We start from the raw sequence: 21,547 nt of genomic DNA on the forward strand, positions 1-21,547 counted from the left end.
TTTAGCTTCCTGTGGCGGATAATTTTCAAAAAAGTTCCAAGTTATTTACTACGTTAAATAAAAAATACAAAATAATGGAGCAGGAAAAAAACATAAATGTCACATCAACAAATTCAAACTATTAAAGAAACCGACAATACACTCAGACAAACATTAACATTTGCCAAGGGCAAACTTGATTCTATAAAAATACGTGATAATTTAATTTTGAGTTTTCTATTAATTTTGACCTACAATTCAACCTTACCATTGATTGCTTCGCAAAACAATTTAATTATCCAAATTAGTGTTGACTATATATTTTGGCCCAAGGGGGTAAAGGTCACTTTATTCATGTACGTACACATGTACCGTCACGGATGATCTGAATACATAATCACGGCGTTTACTACTTTTACTACAGTTCACATCCGTTTAGGGTAAGTTTTACCTAGTTTCATCAATTTTAATCATACATTGTAGAATCGAATATAGCAATGACTTCAAATTTAGTTTGTCGATTCATTACTTTTTTGTTTTTAATCCTTCCTTATTTTTCAAACTCGTTTTAAAGTATGTAAAATTTGTGAGTACAAATGTAGTTTCTTACATGTACCAAAAATGACTGACCGAGTATGCACACATTTTAGAACCAGTACCCATTCCGTTACCTGGTATGTTCTCAAAATGAATTGAAAGATTTTGTTTCTGTATTGCTTTTCTGCTTTATTCTTCTTTTTTTTGTCATTTATCTGCCCAACCCCAAGAAACAAATGGATATTATCCAGACTTGATACAGTAATACGTCCTTTTGTGGAACTATATACATATTACTTCTTGCCGGTGTAATACATATCTCAGATGGACGACATTTCAATGTGAATTGATTTCTTGAAAAGAGGAGAAAAACGTTCAGACCTGACACTTCACCATCACATTAAAGTCAGAGAAACATATATTTTACTCTTTGCGATTAATGTATCGGCTAATTAATATTAGTTATGAATTGTGGTTTTCAAGGCACATGTATCAACACATGATTAGTTACATGTTATAATGTATACAATGTATGATAATTACCCCTTTTTTTGTCGATGGCTACTTATTGTTTAGAGCATTTTGAAATGCAAAAGCCATGCCTCTTTGCTGATTTGATAAGGTACATAGCCCCACAATTTGTCCACATAATCCCAAATAAAATAACAATTTTATTATAAATCAATCATTTTTTTTTTTAATTTTTGGACTGCCATCAATTAGAAATTAAGTTATCAGAATTGTTTCTATTTTTTAACAGGTTATACGAAATAACTTGATTAGGGCTCACAATTTTCTATTACAGAGTTTTTAAGACAGACAAAAGCCATGTTTTCTCTTATTTCTAATCTTCTGGTCGAAGATCTTGGCGACGATAGCTTGCGTGAACTAGAAGGTCTCAAAGCAGCTTCTTATCTGAAGCTGATGGCGGTAATGATAGCAAAACGTCCTAAAAAGTGGCAATTTTTCGCGAAGGAACAGTATCAGGCTTATGATATTTTGGTAAGTCTTGACTTCCCTACATTTATATTAGAACGTCTTGAATAAATATGCTTTCGAATGAAGTAAAAAACTGAATCAATTAATCAGACAGCTAATAAGCAGTCTAGGCACATCCAACTACGGATATTACATTTGTAAAACATGGCGAATGAACGACTTTAATAATTATATACATGTAAGTGCAGATGTAGAGTCGCTCATCGAAATCTTTCGAAAGTCTATTACTAAGTTTATCTAAATGTAACTAACACAGACCAAGTTCGATTTAGACAAATACTGCACTAATTCTGTCAGAAGTTACTTGCGTAATCTTTTCCCGATTGAATTAATTAGAGTTATCTATCTTTTACCGCAAACGCTATTTCAATAAGTTGTATCTCATTTACAGGTTCAAAATGTTGTTGAGGGAGACATTGAACCATTGTCAAACATAAAAATTCATTCAAAGGAGTTAAAAGAATACCAGAAAGAACGAAAACTCGATGTTAACATTGGCGGGAAAGCATCTCTTGAAATATTTTCGAAGCTTCCTCAAATTAAAGCTGAGGCGACAACCGCTGGTGGCATTTCAGTTAATATAAAAACAAATGGATTGACATTAAAGACTGTTGACGAAACTGCTTTTGAAAAGGCATTTAGAGACAGGTATAATTATGCACTTCCTAAGATATAAGATAAAGATCAATTCATTAAAATCAGCGCATTGTAGTTTAGTCGAAATATTTTAATCACTGGGACTGGAGGTATCAAAGAAGAAATCTTGCATCATATTCCATACGTGTTTTTAAAAGCAATGGTTAAGTCACTGCATGAAAACGCGAATGTACATGTACTAAATGTACGCCCTAATGAGATATTTCAATAGCCCCTTTTAAAATCTATTTATCTAGAGGGGAGAGTAGATTTTAATACATTTGTTTTTATTATCAGTTGGTATTACAATGTACATGTATTTTATATTATACAACTATGTTCCGAGACTGGTACTTACATTTCGAATTTCAAACGTATAGGAAAGTTGACAAAAGACACTCACTGGTTGCCCAATTTTTGAGGAAACAGAGACGCAGTTTTTGTGTTATAACAACCGTGCTGGTTTCAACTGGAGAGACAGTAATTGAATGCACTAGTAAGCGTGAAACATCTGCAAGTCTATCAGCAGAGGTAGGAACCTATTTCTAATTACGAGGTTCAATTTGATTAGTGCACGTACCTAGCATTACATCTACATGTATAGGCACACTTACCGCTTTTCACCAGACTAAGTATGCTTTAGGCTAAAAACCACTAATTCCACTTTCCATAGGCTTCTATGCTAATTTCACAATATTCAATGGCTTCTCTGGACTTTACCTTAACTTTAACCTGCAGAGGACTATATATCAGCATGATTCTACATATGTCAGCTCACAATCCTCAGAATGGCATGTGGGGTTAGCAGACTTGCAGTGCAGTACTGGTCACCGGAAGTGAAGGGTCTATAAATAGCATGGGAAATCCCAGTGTTTTCACAAGATAGGGGTATATTTAAAAATCATTATGGAGATTAGGCTTCACATCACAAGAAGCAAAATGCACCTATAAAATGTACAGAAATGTTTTTCCTTTCAGAAACTGTTTCAATTTTTTAAATAAGATGAGAACTTTTTTCACAGCACTATGAGGAACAGGGGTAATTTCTGCGTAGGACTATTTTTGCGTACGTTCCAAATGCTCATTGGTTGAATTGGTGGTCTGTAACCTAAAGGATCACTTTTTGTCTTAGAAAAAATAAATAACTATACAGGTATCTTCTTATACACATACTGAATGCATTTGCAAAGTTTCAGTGAAATGTGACAAGCACTTTTTTAAATATTTGATTTTTAAATATAGGGTAACCAAGTTGTGTGAGCAAAAAAGTGACAATATTCTACCATACTTAAATGCATTAAATATTTGCAAAGAACTTTTTCTGACTTTTCAAATAAAAAATATCAATCACAACTTGTTTTTTAACAATATTAATGAAGAAATAGTTTTAAAAGTAATCATTTTCTGAGAAATTGGTCTATTTTTAAAAATTTATTTCTGACATGCCTCCCCCTTTTTCTTGATCACATGTCAAAAATCCTAAATCTTTAAATTTTCACAAAAGGTGATATATTTGGCTTTAAATTTGTAAATACAGTGTTTTCACATTAAAACATGACCAGTAAAGGGCACCTAAAGCAAAAAAAGTACTCAATAATGGATTTTCCATGTTGCCATAGGGGAATGCTGATATGGCCTTAACCGCAGTAATGAAAGTGAGTTTTTCCTCATTTCTAACCTAATTTTTGCTCAAATCTACACAAAACTTGATTTCAAGTGCTTATTACCACCATATTTAGGTAAATATAGCCCTCAAAGTTTAATATTTGATATTTTTACTAAATTTTCTACACTTTTTACAAGATAGGACATAAAAATCAGCCAAAAAGACCAATTTTCCATAATTTGGACCTATAACTTAAAAAAATGCATATTTTGAAGGATTTTTGTAGTGTATTCCTCTCATGGCAAAGTTAACAAGATCTTCAAGTAGTTTAAAGCTATTTCAAGAAACTTTTCATTTTGCCATGGCTTCAGCTTAAGGCTAAAAACCACTAATTCCACTTTCCATAGGCTTCTATGCTAATTTCACAATATTCAATGGCTTCTCTGGACTTTACCTTAACTTTAACCTGCAGAGGGCTATATATCAGCATGATTCTACATATGTCAGCTCACAATCCTCAGAATGGCATGTGGGGTTAGCAGACTTGCAGTGCAGTACTGGTCACCGGAAGTGAAGGGTCTATAAATAGCATGGGAAATCCCAGTGTTTTCACAAGATAGGGGTATATTTAAAAATCATTATGGAGATTAGGCTTCACATCACAAGAAGCAAAATGCACCTATAAAATGTACAGAAATGTTTTTCCTTTCAGAAACTGTTTCAATTTTTTAAATAAGATGAGAACTTTTTTCACAGCACTATGAGGAACAGGGGTAATTTCTGCGTAGGACTATTTTTGCGTACGTTCCAAATGCTCATTGGTTGAATTGGTGGTCTGTAACCTAAATTTAAGGAGGTAGACCTAGGGTAAGGGACATTACTCTTGGAATCAGTGATATGTTTGTATCATATTCAATTTCACCAAAGCCTATAAAGCTTTCATTTGAAACAGAATGAAATCCAAGTTACTTTGATGTTTACATGAGATTGATGTAAAATGCTGAATACAAACGTGCCACTGATTTCCATGAGTTGTGTCCCTTACCCTAGGTTTACCTCCTTAAGTTATTAAACAATGTGCGGTATCCGATACATACTTTTCACTCAAAAGTACAACAATATACAAGTCACTGATGAGTGTAGCCTTTCCAGTGCCGAATAAAAAAAAAAAAACGATATAGAAAGGTGAACAGGTACATGTATTTGAATAATTTACTTCAACTCTTTTGAAAGAGTAATCAAGGGAACCAAGGTTATAGCGGTAATCAAAAGAATGTAATCCAGGGACAAAGACCAGACATGGAAAACAGACATACACAACAAAGAACATAAAGTAACTAAAATCATACATACAAAGTAACAAAAGTAAATGAGCAACTCGGACTCCACTAAAAACTGGGAGCATGGACCAGGTGCACCGGTAGGGTAAGCGTCCTCTGCTTTTCTAGAAACACCCGCAGAGTTGTTCATAAAAAGTCAAGTCCGGGGTAGACAAACAAGGAAAGGAAAACTATGACCCGTTGAAGAAAAGCATCCGAAGCAATTATATCAGTTAGTGATAATTGCCAATTGTCACTGGTTATGACACATAATTACATGTATGTACACGTATCTGTATTGTACTTACGTACATGGACTTGCTTCTTTGTATACTTTTTGAGAAAATGTAATAGCATAAAGAGAGATTTAATTTCATGTTAGATTTCTCTTACACATGTATTTTAGAGCGCACCTGAAAACTTACATCGTATGATTATTTTCTCTCTTTCACGTAATTTAACACACGGGCAGTAAATGCAGTAAGATGTTTTAAAAATAACAAGCCTTTAATAAAAAAGAAAATTATTGAAATCCATGAAAAATATACATTCACTGTTGCCACGGACATGAATTAATATTGTTCGTACAGGGTCAAAGCATGAGCAACCGTGTGACGGCTGCGAAAAAATTTTTTTCAAAACAGCAAGTTTCAGTATCGGTAAAGGCTGTGCGTTCATTTCTTTTTTTTTTTTTAAATATAACTTACATCATGTATGCTCATTGTTTATCTTCTAAATAATTCAAGTAATATTTTGCAAGGTACATGGACAGGGGCTTTCGGCCAATCTTAGTGTCAACAGCAACAAGACTGGAAGCTTTTCCATTGCTCCTGGGACTGTATTGGCATGTAGCTGGAAATACTTTGACGTGGACAAAAACACCCACCAGATTTCACCAGATTATATGACTTCTATCGGGAAAGGTAATACAAGCTACAAGCTTGAATACAAAGCATGCACTTTGAACCCAAACACATTGTTTTTTTATTCTTATATTTATTCTTTAAATTCAATTATATCGATTTGATTACAGAGATTGTGTCAGGTATGGTACCGAAGACATTGTTTGGATTTTTTTCATCTTTCAAATTTAAATTTTGAACAGTTTAATACTAAAATACCCCATTTTAGGGAAAAAAATAATATCCCTGCTACATGTACCCTACCTGCCATTGTTTGTTTCTACCCTAAACATTGTATGGCGATCTTGGCTGGAGCATCATTGAAGTATAGATTGTCTCCCCATTAATTCAATGTAAATGATTTAAAAAAAAAATGAGATAATTTTTCTGTACTTATCTACCATATATTTGATTGTTGAAAGCAGAAAACAAGACTATTTTTTTTTCGGCCTTATCCTAGAAAAAATATCTGAAGCAAGTGTGGGCCACTTGAACTCAGTTTTCTTATTGTCAGCATGACTACTTAAGATTTTGATCAGATTTACAGTTTAAATATAGAATTTTATAATGCATTCAAGGTTACCAATAAGACAGCTTATTAATAAGTGTTCACTTTTCACTACCCTACCGTGCTCCTCTGTCCCAATTTACTAGCCGAATCGTCGTTTCTTTATTAAGGTGGACCAGTGATTATGAGACGAGAAAGGCAGAAAACTCCCGAGGAAATCCTTGAAAATCTAGAGAAGCCCCTTCAAAGTATAAATGATCTGAAAAAAGAAGATCTTATGATGTTCAGAACATCTCTGAGAACCATAATGGGCAGTCCGACAGACATAGACAACTTATCAGAAGTGGTAAATAATACATTTGATTAAATTTGAACATTAAATCTCCAGACCAAAATTTCTGGCATTATTTTTTCGCGCTAAAACACTTATTATTATAATAATTGTTACTTTTAAAAATATTGCATCCTTCTACATGTAAGTTGTAAAGTGAATCAAATTCATTGGCATCGGAGGGAAGTCCTCTTGATTCTAGCGTCGAGGTATATTGCTTGCTATTTCAACAGCTTGACACCTTTATCATGTTCAGCACTTAACTCAGCCTCATCAGAGACAGATTTAACACCTTGCAATGAGTAGTGACCATAAAAAATTTCATATCCTGGATAGCAGAGCTACTAAGCTAGAAGAGTGATACTTAGTAAACCAAAAAGCGGTTATTCGGTCTACTAAGGAGAGTGGTTTTTATGTGGGTTTTTAGTATAATATAATTCGTACTGAATTTTTAGTTGTTTTTTTTATACAGTTAATTAAGAAAATAAAATAACAAAAAGAAACAATGAAGATATTGTTTGTGGCTGTTTTGTATCATGTTCAATATTTACTTTATAATTGTTTAACTATCACTTACGCTTTTATTTCAGTTCGAGACACATGATGAATTCACAAGACCGTCTCTAAGTACCAGTCTTCCAGAGTCCCAACTGGAAAACAATGAAGCTTTCGGAAATGTACTCCGCTTGGCCGGGTTTACTCGCAAGGTAATGTGACTTAAAAAAAAAGTTTCATTTCAACAAATTTAACCAGCATGATTTTGCATCTAACTTTGCTTTATTTCAAATTGTACTTCTTACAATATATATTACATTTGAAAATATGTACATCGTCTGATATTAAAGACATATCAAATATAGTTTGGTAGCGTGTTTATGAAGCAAATAACTTCAAAATATTTGAATAATGTGTGTGATTAAAATGGCGTCTTATAATACCTTCTTAGAAGCTTTGATGTTTGAATAAATTAATTAAGATGATTTCACGTTACTCATTGAATACGTGTACAGTACTATAAACGGGAAAATTTCTGTCATGTTTTGCTTACAGGCCTTTTATTAAATCAAATTTAACCTAAGAACAAAAGTGCACTCGATTGAATTGTCATACTCTTTAGACTGTTTTGTTTTTTTTTCTGCTATTTTTTTGCATATTTTTTAATGGAAATATTTAAAATATTTTAAAGATTTTAATATTTATATACTTTTAAGAACACATTCTGAATCAGATATGTTGTACAAAAGTACAATTGTCAAATATCTCCTTAGTTTCCACTGTATAATGTTTAGCAGAAGACAGGTGACCCGTATTTTTCTTCATAACTTACAGGGAGACGAACTGAAATGGACAGACTATTCTCAATACCCACTATCACAGCTTGTACCTCTCCTGTCAGATGCCTTGACAAGTCTTGAATTAACTGAATTACAATATATTCTAGAGACTGACAAAACCCAGAAGGATACAATCATCAATATCGTAAGTATTGCATAAGTGTAGGGGATGGGGTCTGGGAGTAGGCCGGAGCGTCAACAGAGCAGCCCAGCGACTAGTAATACATACTGTAACCGAGTTCTTCGATCAGGTATCCTGAAGGCTTAATCCATAGAAGAACCATTCTGTGTAAGAATCAGGCAATGGGTGGCACATCATTTTTTCTAAAACTGGTCCTTTTTGCCTCAAATATATTCAATACATCTATTTAACAACCGGAAAGCTATTTAAATTTATCCTAAAACATCTGTGACGTTGATATTTTTAAAAAAAAAACTGGTCATATAGGGAAAAGTGCGGGGAATCATTTCCCGCCATTTTTCCATAATGCATTTCAACTAAATTTGATCTATCAATATTTGAAAAGGCAAACTTTACAAACACTTTGATGGTTATTTCTGGAGATTATAAAGTATAGATACTTGGATAATGCAATGGAATCTTTGTGTTTTATTTTCTTCATGTGCCACACCTTATACACATTTTGCCTGAGTCTTAGACAGAGAAGTACTTAAAACTATACTTATCAATTGTTCTATTCAGTCACTGCATGCAGGATCTAACAACACTACATGCTACTTTCTGTTCTGATGACTTTTCTGATCCGCCAATCTGATTTCATCTTTAAAGATTTTGAAAGCATTATTTAATGGAAAAGAACCCGAGGATTCTGAAAAGGTCATCAGAACAGAAAGTAGGGTTGATAGGTCGAATTTTAACTAGATTGCCTAAATGATGTGATCTGTTACCATAGACGACTAACACATCTACTGACAGAATCTCCTGAAGTGACGCTCGCTTAAGAGTAGAGAGCACACGCCGAACAACCTAACAATTATTACAACACAAGTTTTACTCAATTACAAGATAGCCAGTATTCCGTTTTGAATGATATAAAAATTGAAATTACCATAAATACATTGGAATATATGATGAGTAGGTACATATCTATTAGTAAATTCTGTTCTCATTTTTAGATAAAATCTTCAGTTAATCCTGCTTTGAAAAAGACGCTTGACGTAGAAAACATCAAATCTCAGATTCAACTCTCACCAGTTGCAGATATCCTATCTGTCATGGATTTTTGTTATGAAACAGTTTCAGTTCAGCTATCGCAGAAAGTAGAGTACGTGTATTGCTTACTCAACGTAATATAAACATTACTGATACATGTAGGAAAAATGAACTACTTTAGAAGGTATCAGAAAATTTATTTGGCTTTAGGTTATAGAACTGTCATCCTGGCACATAACATCGACTGTCAGGATCTAACCAGAGAATTGTGAGACAGGAATTTTGGAATGTTCACTCATTCATCAAATAATGGTGACTAGCAATGCCAGCTTAAATTATTATTGCATGTTGAAAGTAGTTCCCGACTGTTATGACCATTATTTTTTTTCGTGATCATTTACTGACAAATTGCTATTAAAATGAATTAGTACACAACATCAATTCGGAAATATATTGTTAAATCAATTTTTTTTTTCATTTTTTCTTCAACACAAAAGGAGAATGATGTACTTTCAGCTACAATAAACACACCGAACCTTCCATGATCTGATTCGTTTCAAAAAAGCAAATACTGAATTTTTAAGAATGGGTTAGGGTTCTGTACCTGAAATTTATGAAATAAAGAGAAGAGAGGTTCCAGGATTCAATTTTGCTAAGTTTGATAAAACATTACGCTATAATAACTTCTTTAAACAAAAGGGGGTATCCCAACCCACGGATCCTCCGGATCGGAGTCCCCAATTTTCCAGTTGAACAACAGGTCATTATTCCGTTATGCCTTTATCTTTACCTACAGGTACAACATTACGGTCTAACCGAAAGTAGAATAACATGTTTTGTCTTTAACTTGATTGCAACGGAAGATATCTGAACTATTGGTATATGTACATGTATTTGCCATTTAATTCAACAGGAAACGCTACACACAACAGAAATAGGGAAATAAAAGAATTTAGAATATCTTTATTTCCCGTAGATCATGGGATGTAGATATACTTCTTGGGTAGCGCACATTATCATTTTTACTTCATAATGCGAATGCATTCCTTAGTATGCATAAGAGTAAACTTAGTAATAATTTTCGATATAAATTCATAAGAAATACATTGTTAATACAATTCAAAGGGCGCCTCCAGTTTGCGTCGAAATGTGTTGATCTTACAGCTCATTTGCATCATTGATCAGTGAACATTGCATTTGCATAATAACGTGTAGAATCTCGTTATCAATTCGAATATCCTAATAAATGACCACAAAATGCGGTTCGTATACAACAGCTGTCTTTTGCTTGCATAAATTACATGGACAAACATTACTTTGGCCCTTCTTTGACTGATTGTTTGAACCACCATCGCTCGAGAGCTGTTGTACGTGGTGTTTCAAACCCTAGATGCAGGCACGCCACTACGAGACAAACCAGAGCCTGACTCCTTCTTAAATGTTTCTTTTACTACTATCCTTCTTGAATAACAAACCAGTTGGTATTTTAGATTTGTACTATATACATGTATTTTTGCCAATTTATACCTTGTAACACACTGGCTCATTGTACTTGACGATCAACGATTTTTTGTGTTATATCATGTCTGTATTGTTCAACGAAACTAATCACTTTGTAATGGAGTCCTCTTATCGGAGTGTTACTACACGAAAAGTAGCGAAAAAAGGGGGATTAAATTCTACCTACCTGTAGATAGCTCCTTACCTTGGGATAGGTGTAAAAAAACACCATTTCGCTTTAGCTTTGGGATGGTCAATAAACATGCTCAATATACACTTAAGGCGGTAGACATAGGGTAATGGACACAACTCTTACAAATCATTAGTAGGCTTGTATTTAGCATTTTACATCAATCTCATGTAAGCATCTATTAGTATTGGATTGATTTCATTCTGTTTCAAATGAAAGATTGATAGGCCTTGGTGAAATTTAATATGATACAAACATATCACTGATTTCAAGAGTTATGCCCATTCCCTAGGTCTACCTCCTTAAGTTCTACCCGAAGACCTAACTCGTGGAAGAATTTCTCTCATCGACGGTCCGTCAATATTATGAAAGGGGCTATACAGCTTTAGCTCACGCGATGAAGTTACTCGTCACCAGTCACCAGAGGGTGCCTTGATCAATCCTACATTGTATTCTTGAACAGGATATCTTCCTTGACAAAACTATGTAACAGTAAATGAATTTACTATTTGACGTAAATATTGTTAACTAAACTAGGTAATTTATATTATAGATCATCCATCATCACTTTTAGTAATCTACTTAAAGTTTATCTGATTATTTGGTGACTACATGTAGCTTGAATCAACTAACTGCAACTTTATGACATTAAAACAACAATACAAGCAGCAATGATCGCTCGGTACCTTAAAAAACAGATGGGAATTTCATTGAAGACAGATAAAAGATATCAGTTCCACCAAGAATATCAATTATTGATGACGTAGGCGTATGTTGTATTCTCGCAAAACTCTATTCTTACGTCCATTAATTCGATTTTCCATTAAATGAATAATTCAATCAGTAGTTACAAACCTAAGACAGGTGTCAGTGCAAATGTATCATAAGTCATTATTAAACAATTACATAATTGAACACGAAAAAAGGTTCCATTTTAACGGGGAGTAAATCTTACAGTTGGTTGAAAAAATATATGAAAGGTCGTGCGAAACACGATACTTGACAATCACTGTTGTAAGTGGTGGATTAATGACAAATTGTAAATTTCTATGATTAATATTATGATGATTTTCTGCTTACAACATTAACTACATATATGTCATTAATTTGCAACTGGCTTGAATGCAACTATTAATAACACATTATACTTTAAAAAGACATTGCCGCTTGTGGAACACTTATTTACAACCAGTAAAACAACTTAGAATATACCTTACACTAAAAGCTAAAATATGTGCATCTTCAAAATGAAAGAAACTGCACCATATTTTTATTGACAACATATGTACTACCGTCAGGGGCGTAGCTCCCTATACGCAAATACGCAGTTGCATACTTTCGGAAAAAGTAACCAAAATAAAAACACACATTTTAAAGATGAAATAAAGGTTTTATGCAATGACTCACTGGGGGCCTTGAGCGGCACCCCCCCAAGACCCCTCGCCGTAATTTTGCGTACAAATAAAACAGGCCTAGCTATGCCCCTGACGTTTTCTTTAACATTTCACTAGAAGAAATCGAAACCAACAAATATATCTGGCAAAAACTGGGTGATTGCCAAGTAATAATAAATTATGTTTAAAATTATTTTTGTAGTGTAGTATGCACTTTGTATGCAACATCCGGGCATTTTTAATACAAAAACGATTGATTGATGGATTGTTGGGGTTTAACGCCCTAGCAGCAATATTTCAGCTATATTCAGGCGATGAACATGAAATGGATGATACAATGAACATGAATGATGATGAAATGAAACAAGGGACGGGACACCAGGACAATAAGGCCGACAAACTTTGATTGCCACTATAAAGAGGGGGATGGATAGGGTCGGGCAATTTAGCTTCCTGTGGCGGATAATTTTCAAAAAAGTTCCAAGTTATTTACTACGTTAAATAAAAAATACAAAATAATGGAGCAGGAAAAAACATAATTTTGACCTACAATTCAACCTTACCATTGATTGCTTCGCAAAATAATTTAATTATCCAAATTAGTGTTGACTATATATTTTGGCCCAAGGGGGTAAAGGTCACTTTATTCATGTACGTACACATGTACCGTCACGGATGATCTGAATACATAATCACGGCGTTTACTACTTTTACTACAGTTCACATCCGTTTAGGGTAAGTTATATCTAGTTTCATCAATTTTAATCATACATTGTAGAATCGAATATAGCAATGACTTCAAATTTAGTTTGTCGATTCATTACTTTTTTGTTTTTAATCCTTCCTTATTTTTCAAACTCGTTTTAAAGTATGTAAAATTTGTAAGTACAAATGTAGTTTCTTACATGTACCAAAAATGACTGACCGAGTATGCACACATTTTAGAACCAGTACCCATTCCGTTACCTGGTATGTTCTCAAAATGAATTGAAAGATTTTGTTTCTGTATTGCTTTTCTGCTTTATTCTTTTTTTTTTGTCATTTATCTGCCCAACCTCAAGAAACAAATGGATATTATCCAGACTTGATACAGTAATACGTCCTTTTGTGGAACTATATACATATTACTTCTTGCCGGTGTAATACATATCACAGATGGACGACATTTCAATGTGAATTGATTTCATGAAAAGAGGAGAAAAACGTTCAGACCTGACACTTCACCATCACATTAAAGTCAAAGAAACTTACATTTTACTCTTTGCGATTAATGTCCAACATGTATCGGCTAATTAATATTAGTTATGAATTGTGGTTTTCAAGGCACATGTATCAACACATGATTAGTTACATGTTATAATGTATACAATGTATGATAATTACCCCTTTTTTTGTCGATGGCTATTTATTGTTTAGAGCATTTTGAAATGCAAAAGCCATGCCTCTTTACTGATTTGATAAGGTACATAGTCCCACAATTTTTCCACATAATCTCAAATAAAATAACAATTTTATTTGAAATCAATCATTTTTTTTTAATTTTTGGACTGCCATCAATAAGAAATTAAGTTATAAGAATTGGTTTTATTTTTTAACAGGTTATACGAAATAACTTGATTAGGGCTCACAATTTTCTATTACAGAGTTTTTAAGACGGACAAAAGCCATGTTTTCTCTTATTTATAATCTTCTGGTCGAAGATCTTGGCGACGATAGCTTGCGTGAACTAGAAGGTCTCAAAGCAGCTTCTTATTTGAAGCTGATGGCGGTAATGATAGCAAAACGTCCTAAAAAGTGGCAATTTTTCGCGAAGGAACAGTATCAGGCTTATGATATTTTGGTAAGTCTTGACTTCCCTACATTTATATTAGAACGTCTTGAATAAATATGCTTTCGAATGAAGTAAAAAACTGAATCAATTAATCAGACAGCTAATAAGCAGTCTAGGCACATCCAACTACGGATATTACATTTGTAAAACATGGCGAATGAACGACTTTAATAATTATATACATGTAAGTGCAGATGTAGAGTCGCTCATCGAAATCTTTCGGAAGTCTATTACTAAGTTTATTTAAATGTAACTAACACAGACCAAGTTCGATTTAGACAAATATTGCACTAATTCTGTCAGAAGTTACTTGCATAATCTTTTCCCGATTGAATTAATTAGAGTTAACTATCTTTTACCGCAAACGCTATTTCAATAAGTTGTATCTCATTTACAGGTTCAAAATGTTGTTGAGGGAGACATTGAACCATTGTCAAACATAAAAATTCATTCAAAGGAGTTAAAAGAATACCAGAAAGAACGAAAACTCGATGTTAACATTGGCGGGAAAGCATCTCTTGAAATATTTTCGAAGCTTCCTCAAATTAAAGCTGAGGCGACAACCGCTGGTGGCATTTCAGTTAATATAAAAACAAATGGATTGACATTAAAGACTGTTGACGAAACTGCTTTTGAAAAGGCATTTAGAGACAGGTATAATTATGCACTTCCTAAGATATAAGATAAAGATCAATTCATTAAAATCAGCGCATTGTAGTTTAGTCGAAATATTTTAATCACTGGGACTGGAGGTATCAAAGAAGAAATCTTGCATCATATTCCATACGTGTTTTTAAAAGCAATGGTTAAGTCACTGCATGAAAACGCGAATGTACATGTACTAAATGTACGCCCTAATGAGATATTTCAATAGCCCCTTTTAAAATCTATTTATCTAGAGGGGAGAGTAAATTTTAATACATTTGTTTTTATTATCAGTTGGTATTACAATGTACATGTATTTTATATTATACAAGTATGTTCCGAGACTGGTACTTACATTTCGAATTTCAAACGTATAGGAAAGTTGACAAAAGACACTCACTGGTTGCCCAATTTTTGAGGAAACAGAGACGCAGTTTTTGTGTTATAACAACCGTGCTGGTTTCAACTGGAGAGACAGTTATTGAATGCACTAGTAAGCGTGAAACATCTGCAAGTCTATCAGCAGAGGTAGGAACCTATTTCTAATTACGAGGTTCAATTTGATTAGTGCACGTACCTAGCATTACATCTACATGTATAGGCACACTTACTGCTTTTCACCAGACTAAGTATGCTTTAAGGAGGTAGACCTAGGGTAAGGGACATTACTCTTGGAATCAGTGATATGTTTGTATCATATTCAATTTCACCAAAGCCTATAAAGCTTTCATTTGAAACAGAATGAAATCCAAGTTACTTTGATGTTTACATGAGATTGATGTAAAATGCTGAATACAAACGTGCCACTGATTTCCATGAGTTGTGTCCCTTACCCTAGGTTTACCTCCTTAAGTTATTAAACAATGTGCGGTATCCGATACATACTTTTCACTCAAAAGTACAACAATATACAAGTCACTGATGAGTGTAGCCTTTCCAGTGCCGAATAAGAAAAAAAAAACGATATAGAAAGGTGAACAGGTACATGTATTTGAATTATTTACTTCAACTCTTTTGAAAGAGTAATCAAGGGAACCAAGGTTATAGTGGTAATCAAACGAATGTAATCCAGGGACAAAGACCAGACATGGAAAACAGACATACGCAACAAAGAACATAAAGTAACTAAAATCATACATTCAAAGTAACGAAAGTAAATGAGCAACTCGGACTCCACTAAAAACTGGGAACATGGACCAGGTGCACCGGTAGGGTAAGCGTCCTCTGCTTTTCTAGGAACACCCGCCGAGTTGCTCATAAAAAGTCAAGTCCGGGGTAGACAAACAAGGAAAGGAAAACTATGACCCGTTGAAGAAAAGCATCCGAAGCAATTGTATCAGTTAGTGATAATTGCCAATTGTCACTGGTTATGATACATAATTACATGTATGTACATGTATCTGTATTGTACTTACGTACATGGACTTGCTTCTTTGTATACTTTTTGAGAAAATGTAATAGTTTAAAGAGAGATTTAATTTCATGTTAGATTTCTCTTACACATGTATTTTAGAGCGCACCTGAAAACTTAAATCGTATGATTATTTTCTCTCTTTCACGTAATTTAACACACGGGCAGTAAATGCAGTAAGATGTTTTAAAAATAACAAGCCTTTAATGAAAATGAAAATTATTGAAATCCATGAAAAATATACATTCACTGTTGCCACGGACATGAATTAATATGGTTCGTACGGGGTCAGAGCATGAGCAACCGTGTGACGGCTGCGAAAAAAAAATGTTCAAAACAGCAAGTTTCAGTATCGGTAAAGGCTGTGCGTTCATTTCTTTCTTTTTTAAAATATAACTTACATCATGTATGCCCATTGTTTATCTTCTAAATAATTCAAGTAATATTTTGCAAGGTACATGGAGAGGGGCTTTCGGCCAATCTTAGTATCAACAGCAACAAGACTGGAAGCTTTTCCATTGCTCCTGGGACTGTATTGGCATGTAGCTGGAAATACTTTGACGTGGACAAAAACACACACCAGATTTCACCAGATTATATGACTTCTATCGGGAAAGGTAATACAAGCTACAAGCTTGAATACAAAGCATGCACTTTGAACTCAAACTCATTGTTTTTTTTTATTCTTATATTTATTCTTTAAATTCAATTATATCGATTTGATTACAGAGATTGTGTCAGGTATGGTACCGAAGACATTGTTTGGATTTTTTTCATCTTCCAAATTTAAATTTTGAACAATTTAATATTAAAATACCCCATTTTAGGGAAAAAAATAATATTCCTGCTACATGTACCCTACCTGCCATTGTTTGTGCCTACCCTAAACATTGTATGGCGATCTTGGCTGGAGCATCATTGAAGTATATATTGTCTCCCCATTAATTCAATGTAATTGATTTTAAAAAAATGGCATAATTTTTCTATACTTACCTACCATATATTTGCTTGTTGAAAGCAGGAAACAAGACTATTTTTTTTTCGGCCTTATCCTAGAAAAATATCTGAAGCAAGTGTGGGCCACTTGAACTCAGTTTTCTTATTGTCAGCATGACTACTTAAGATTCTGATCAGATTTACAGTTTAAATATAGAATTTTATACTGCATTCAAGGTTACCAATAAGACAGCTTATTAATAAGTGTTCACTTTTCACTACCCTACCGTGCTCCTCTGTCCCAATTTACTAGCCGAATCGTCGTTTCTTTATTAAGGTGGACCAGTGATTATGAGCCGAGAAAGGCAGAAAACTCCCGAGGAAATCCTTGAAAATCTAGAGAAGCCCCTTCAAAGTATAAATGATCTGAAGAAAGAAGATCTTGTGATGTTCAGAACATCTCTGAGAACCATAATGGGCAGTCCTACAGACATAGACAACTTATCAGAAGTGGTAAATAATACATTTGATTAAATTTGAACATTAAATCTCCAGACCAAAATTTCTGGCATTATTTTTTCGCGCTAAAACACTTATTATTATAATATTGTTACTTTTAAAAATATTGCACCCTTCTACATGTAAGTTGTAAAGTGAATCAAATTCATTGGCATCGGAGGGAAGTCCTCTTGATTCTAGCGTCGAGGTATATTGTTTGCTATTTCAACAGCTTGACACCTTTATCATGTTCAGCACTTAACTCAGCCTCATCAGAGACAGATTTAACACCTTGCAATGAGTAGTGACCATAGAAAATTTCAAATCCTGGATAGCAGAGCTACTAAGCTAGAAGAGTGATACTTAGTAAACCAAAAAGCGGTTATTCGGTCTACTAAGGAGAGTGGTTTTATGTGGTTTTTAGTACAATATAATTCGTACTGAATTTTTAGTTGTTTTTTTTTTATACAGTTAATTAAGAAAATAAAATAACAAAAAGAAACAATGAAGATATTGTTTGTGTCTGTTTTGTATCATGTTCAATATTTACTTAATAATTGTTTAACTATCACTTACGCTTTTATTTCAGTTCGAAACACATGATGAATTCACAAGACCGTCTCTAAGTACCAGTCTTCCAGAGTCCCAACTGGAAAACAATGAAGCTTTCGGAAATATACTCCGCTTGGCCGGGTTTACTCGCAAGGTAATGTGACTTAAAAAAAAGTTTCATTTCAACGAATTAAACCAGCACGATTTTGCATCTAACTTTGCTTTATTTCAAACTGTACTTCTTACAATATATATTACATTTGAAAATATGTACATCGTCTGATATTAAAGACATATCAAATATAGTTTGGTAGCGTGTTTATGAAGCAAATAACTTCAAAATATTTGAATATTGTGTGTGATTAAAATGGCGTCTTATAATACCTTCTTAGAAGCTTTGATGTTTGAATAAATTAATTAAGATGATTTCACGTTACTCATTGAATACGTGTACAGTACTATAAACGGGAAAATTTCTGGCTTTCATTTTTTGCTTACAGGCCTTTTATTAAATCAAATTTAACCTAAGAACAAAAGGTGCACTCGATTGAATTGTCATACTCTTTAGACTGTTTTGTTTCTTTCTGCTATTTTTTTGCATATTTTTTTAATGGAAATATTTAAAATATTTTAAAGATTTTAATATTTATATACTTTTAAGAACACATTCTGAATGAGATATTTTGTACAAAAGTACAATTGTCAAATATCTGCTTAGTTTCCACTGTATAATGTTTAGCAGAAGACAGGTCGTGACCCGTATTTTTCTTCATAACTTACAGGGAGACGAACTGAAATGGACAGACTATTATCAATACCCACTATCACAGCTTGTACCTCTACTGTCAGATGCCTTGACAGGTCTTGAATTAACAGAATTACAATATATTCTAGAGACTGACAAAACCCAGAAGGATACAATCATCAATATCGTAAGTATTGCATAAGTGTAGGGGATGGGGTCTGGGAGTAGGCCGGAGCGTCAACAGAGCAGCCCAGCGACTAGTAATACATACTGTGACCGAGTTCTTCGATCAGGTGTCCTGAAGGCTTAATACATATAAGAACCATTCTGTGTAAGAATCAGGCAATGGGTGGCACATCATTTTTTCTCAAACTGGTCCTTTTTGCCTCAAATATATTCAATACATCTATTTAACAACCGGAAAGCTATTTAAATTTATCCTAAAGCATATGTGACGTTGATATTTTTTTAAAAACTTGTCATATAGAGAAAAGTGCGGGGAATCATTTCCCGCCATTTTTCCATAATGCATTTCAACTAAATTTGATCTATCAATATTTGAAAAGGCAAACTTTACAAACACTTTGATGGTTATTTCTGGAGGTTATAAAGTATAAATACTTGGATATTGCAATGGAATCTTTGTGGGTTTTTTTCTTCATGTGCCACACCTTATACACATTTTGCCTGAGTCTTAGACAGAGAAGTACTTAAAACTATACTTATCAATTGTTCTATTCAGTCACTGCATGCAGGATCTAACAACACTACATGCTACTTTCTGTTCTGATGACTTTTCTGATCCGCCAATCTGATTTCATCTTTAAAGATTTTGAAAGCATTATTTAATGGAAAAGAACCCGAGGATTCTGAAAAGGTCATCAGAACAGAAAGTAGGGTTGATAGGTCGAATTTTAACTAGATTGCCTAAATGATGTGATCTGTTACCATAGACGACTAACACATCTACTGACAGAATCTCCTGAAGTGACGCTCGCTTAAGAGTAGAGAGCACACGCCGAACAACCTAACAATTATTACAACACAAGTTTTACTCAATTACAAGATAGCCAGTATTCCGTTTTGAATGATATAAAAATTGAAATTACCATAAATACATTGGAATATATGATGAGTAGGTACATATCTATTAGTAAATTCTGTTCTCATTTTTAGATAAAATCTTCAGTTAATCCTGCTTTGAAAAAGACGCTTGACGTAGAAAACATCAAATCTCAGATTCAACTCTCACCAGTTGCAGATATCCTATCTGTCATGGATTTTTGTTATGAAACAGTTTCAGTTCAGAAATCGCAGAAAGTAGAGTACGTGTATTGCTTACTCAACGTAATATAAACATTACTGATACATGTAGGAAAAATGAACTACTTTGGAAGGTATCAGAAAAATTATTTGGCTTTAGGTTATAGATCTGTCATCCTGGCACATAACATCGACTGTCAGGATCTAACCAGAGAATTGTGAGACAAGACGTCTGCAATGTTAACTCATTCATCAAATAATGGTGACTAGCAATGCCAGCTTAAATTATTATTGTCTGTTGAAAGTAGTTCCCGACTCTTATGACCATTATTTTTTTTCGTGATCATTTACTGACAAATTGCTATTAAAATGAATTAGTACACAACATCAATTCGGAAATATATTGTTAAATCAATTTTTTTTCATTTTTTCTTCAACACAAAAAGAGAATGATGTACTTTCAGCTACAATAAACACACCGAACCTTTCATAATCTGATTCGTTCCACAAAAGCAAATACTGAATTTTTAAGAATGGGTTAGGGTTCTGTTCCTGAAATTTATGAAATAAAGAGAAGAGAGGTTCCAGGATTCAATTTTGCTAATTTTGATAAAACATTACGCTACATAACTTCTTTAAACAAAAGAGGGTATCCCAACCCACGGATCCTCCCGATCGGAGTCCCTACTTTTCCAGTTGAACAACAGGTCATTATTCCGTTATGCCTTCATCTTTACCTACATGTACAACATTACGGTCTAACCAAAAGTAGAATAAAATGTTTTGACTTTAACTTGATTGCAACGGAAGATATCTGAACTATTGGTACATGTACATGTATTTGCCATTTAATTCAACAAGAAACGCTACACACAACAAAAATAGGGAAATAAAAGAATTTAGAATATCTTTATTTCCCGTAGATCATGGGATGTAGATATACTTCCTAAATGTTATACATATGTAATAATGCCAAGTCATGTACAATGCATATCACTGAAAAGAAATCTGAATGGTCCAATGGGATTTGTGGAGTATCTATCGGTGTATAGACCATAAAGTACTCGGTTTGTGTAAATATTCGAACGGTTCTCTCTAATTCCGATGGTGGCGATCAAAACAAAAAATAACTCCAGCGGCAAATCCCAAAATGAATTAGGTTCTCTCATGAAATGTCGACTTTTCATTGACATTTAAAAAAATATAAATACGAATAGTAACTATAAAAAACTGCGAGCAAAGCTCACCTGGTAAAAA

At 33.7% G+C, this 21,547-nt stretch overlaps 2 protein-coding genes across 2 annotated transcripts; both read left to right on the plus strand.

The window, feature by feature from the left end:
- The first annotated feature begins 1,330 nt into the window (after positions 1-1,330).
- Positions 1,331-9,867, plus strand: LOC148621407 (uncharacterized). The gene is made up of 8 exons (XM_088573994.1): positions 1,331-1,518; positions 1,907-2,163; positions 2,532-2,682; positions 5,837-5,999; positions 6,657-6,832; positions 7,408-7,524; positions 8,147-8,296; positions 9,289-9,867. Exons 1-8 carry the CDS (start codon positions 1,345-1,347, stop codon positions 9,466-9,468), a joined length of 1,368 nt encoding a protein of 455 aa, XP_088430120.1. The 5' UTR covers positions 1,331-1,344; the 3' UTR covers positions 9,469-9,867.
- Positions 9,868-14,132: 4,265 nt separating this feature from the next.
- Positions 14,133-20,873, plus strand: LOC148621408 (uncharacterized). Its single transcript, XM_088573995.1, has 8 exons — positions 14,133-14,249; positions 14,638-14,894; positions 15,263-15,413; positions 16,751-16,913; positions 17,570-17,745; positions 18,320-18,436; positions 19,065-19,214; positions 20,204-20,873. The coding sequence occupies exons 1-8, from the start codon at positions 14,172-14,174 to the stop codon at positions 20,381-20,383; spliced, it is 1,272 nt and encodes a 423-aa protein (XP_088430121.1). The 5' UTR covers positions 14,133-14,171; the 3' UTR covers positions 20,384-20,873.
- The last annotated feature ends 674 nt before the right edge of the window (positions 20,874-21,547 follow it).

Source organism: Perna viridis, chromosome 3, assembly GCF_037379345.1.
Source record: "Perna viridis isolate PV_CMFRI_1.1 ecotype Kerala chromosome 3, ASM3737934v1, whole genome shotgun sequence".
Taxonomy (NCBI): domain Eukaryota; kingdom Metazoa; phylum Mollusca; class Bivalvia; order Mytilida; family Mytilidae; genus Perna; species Perna viridis.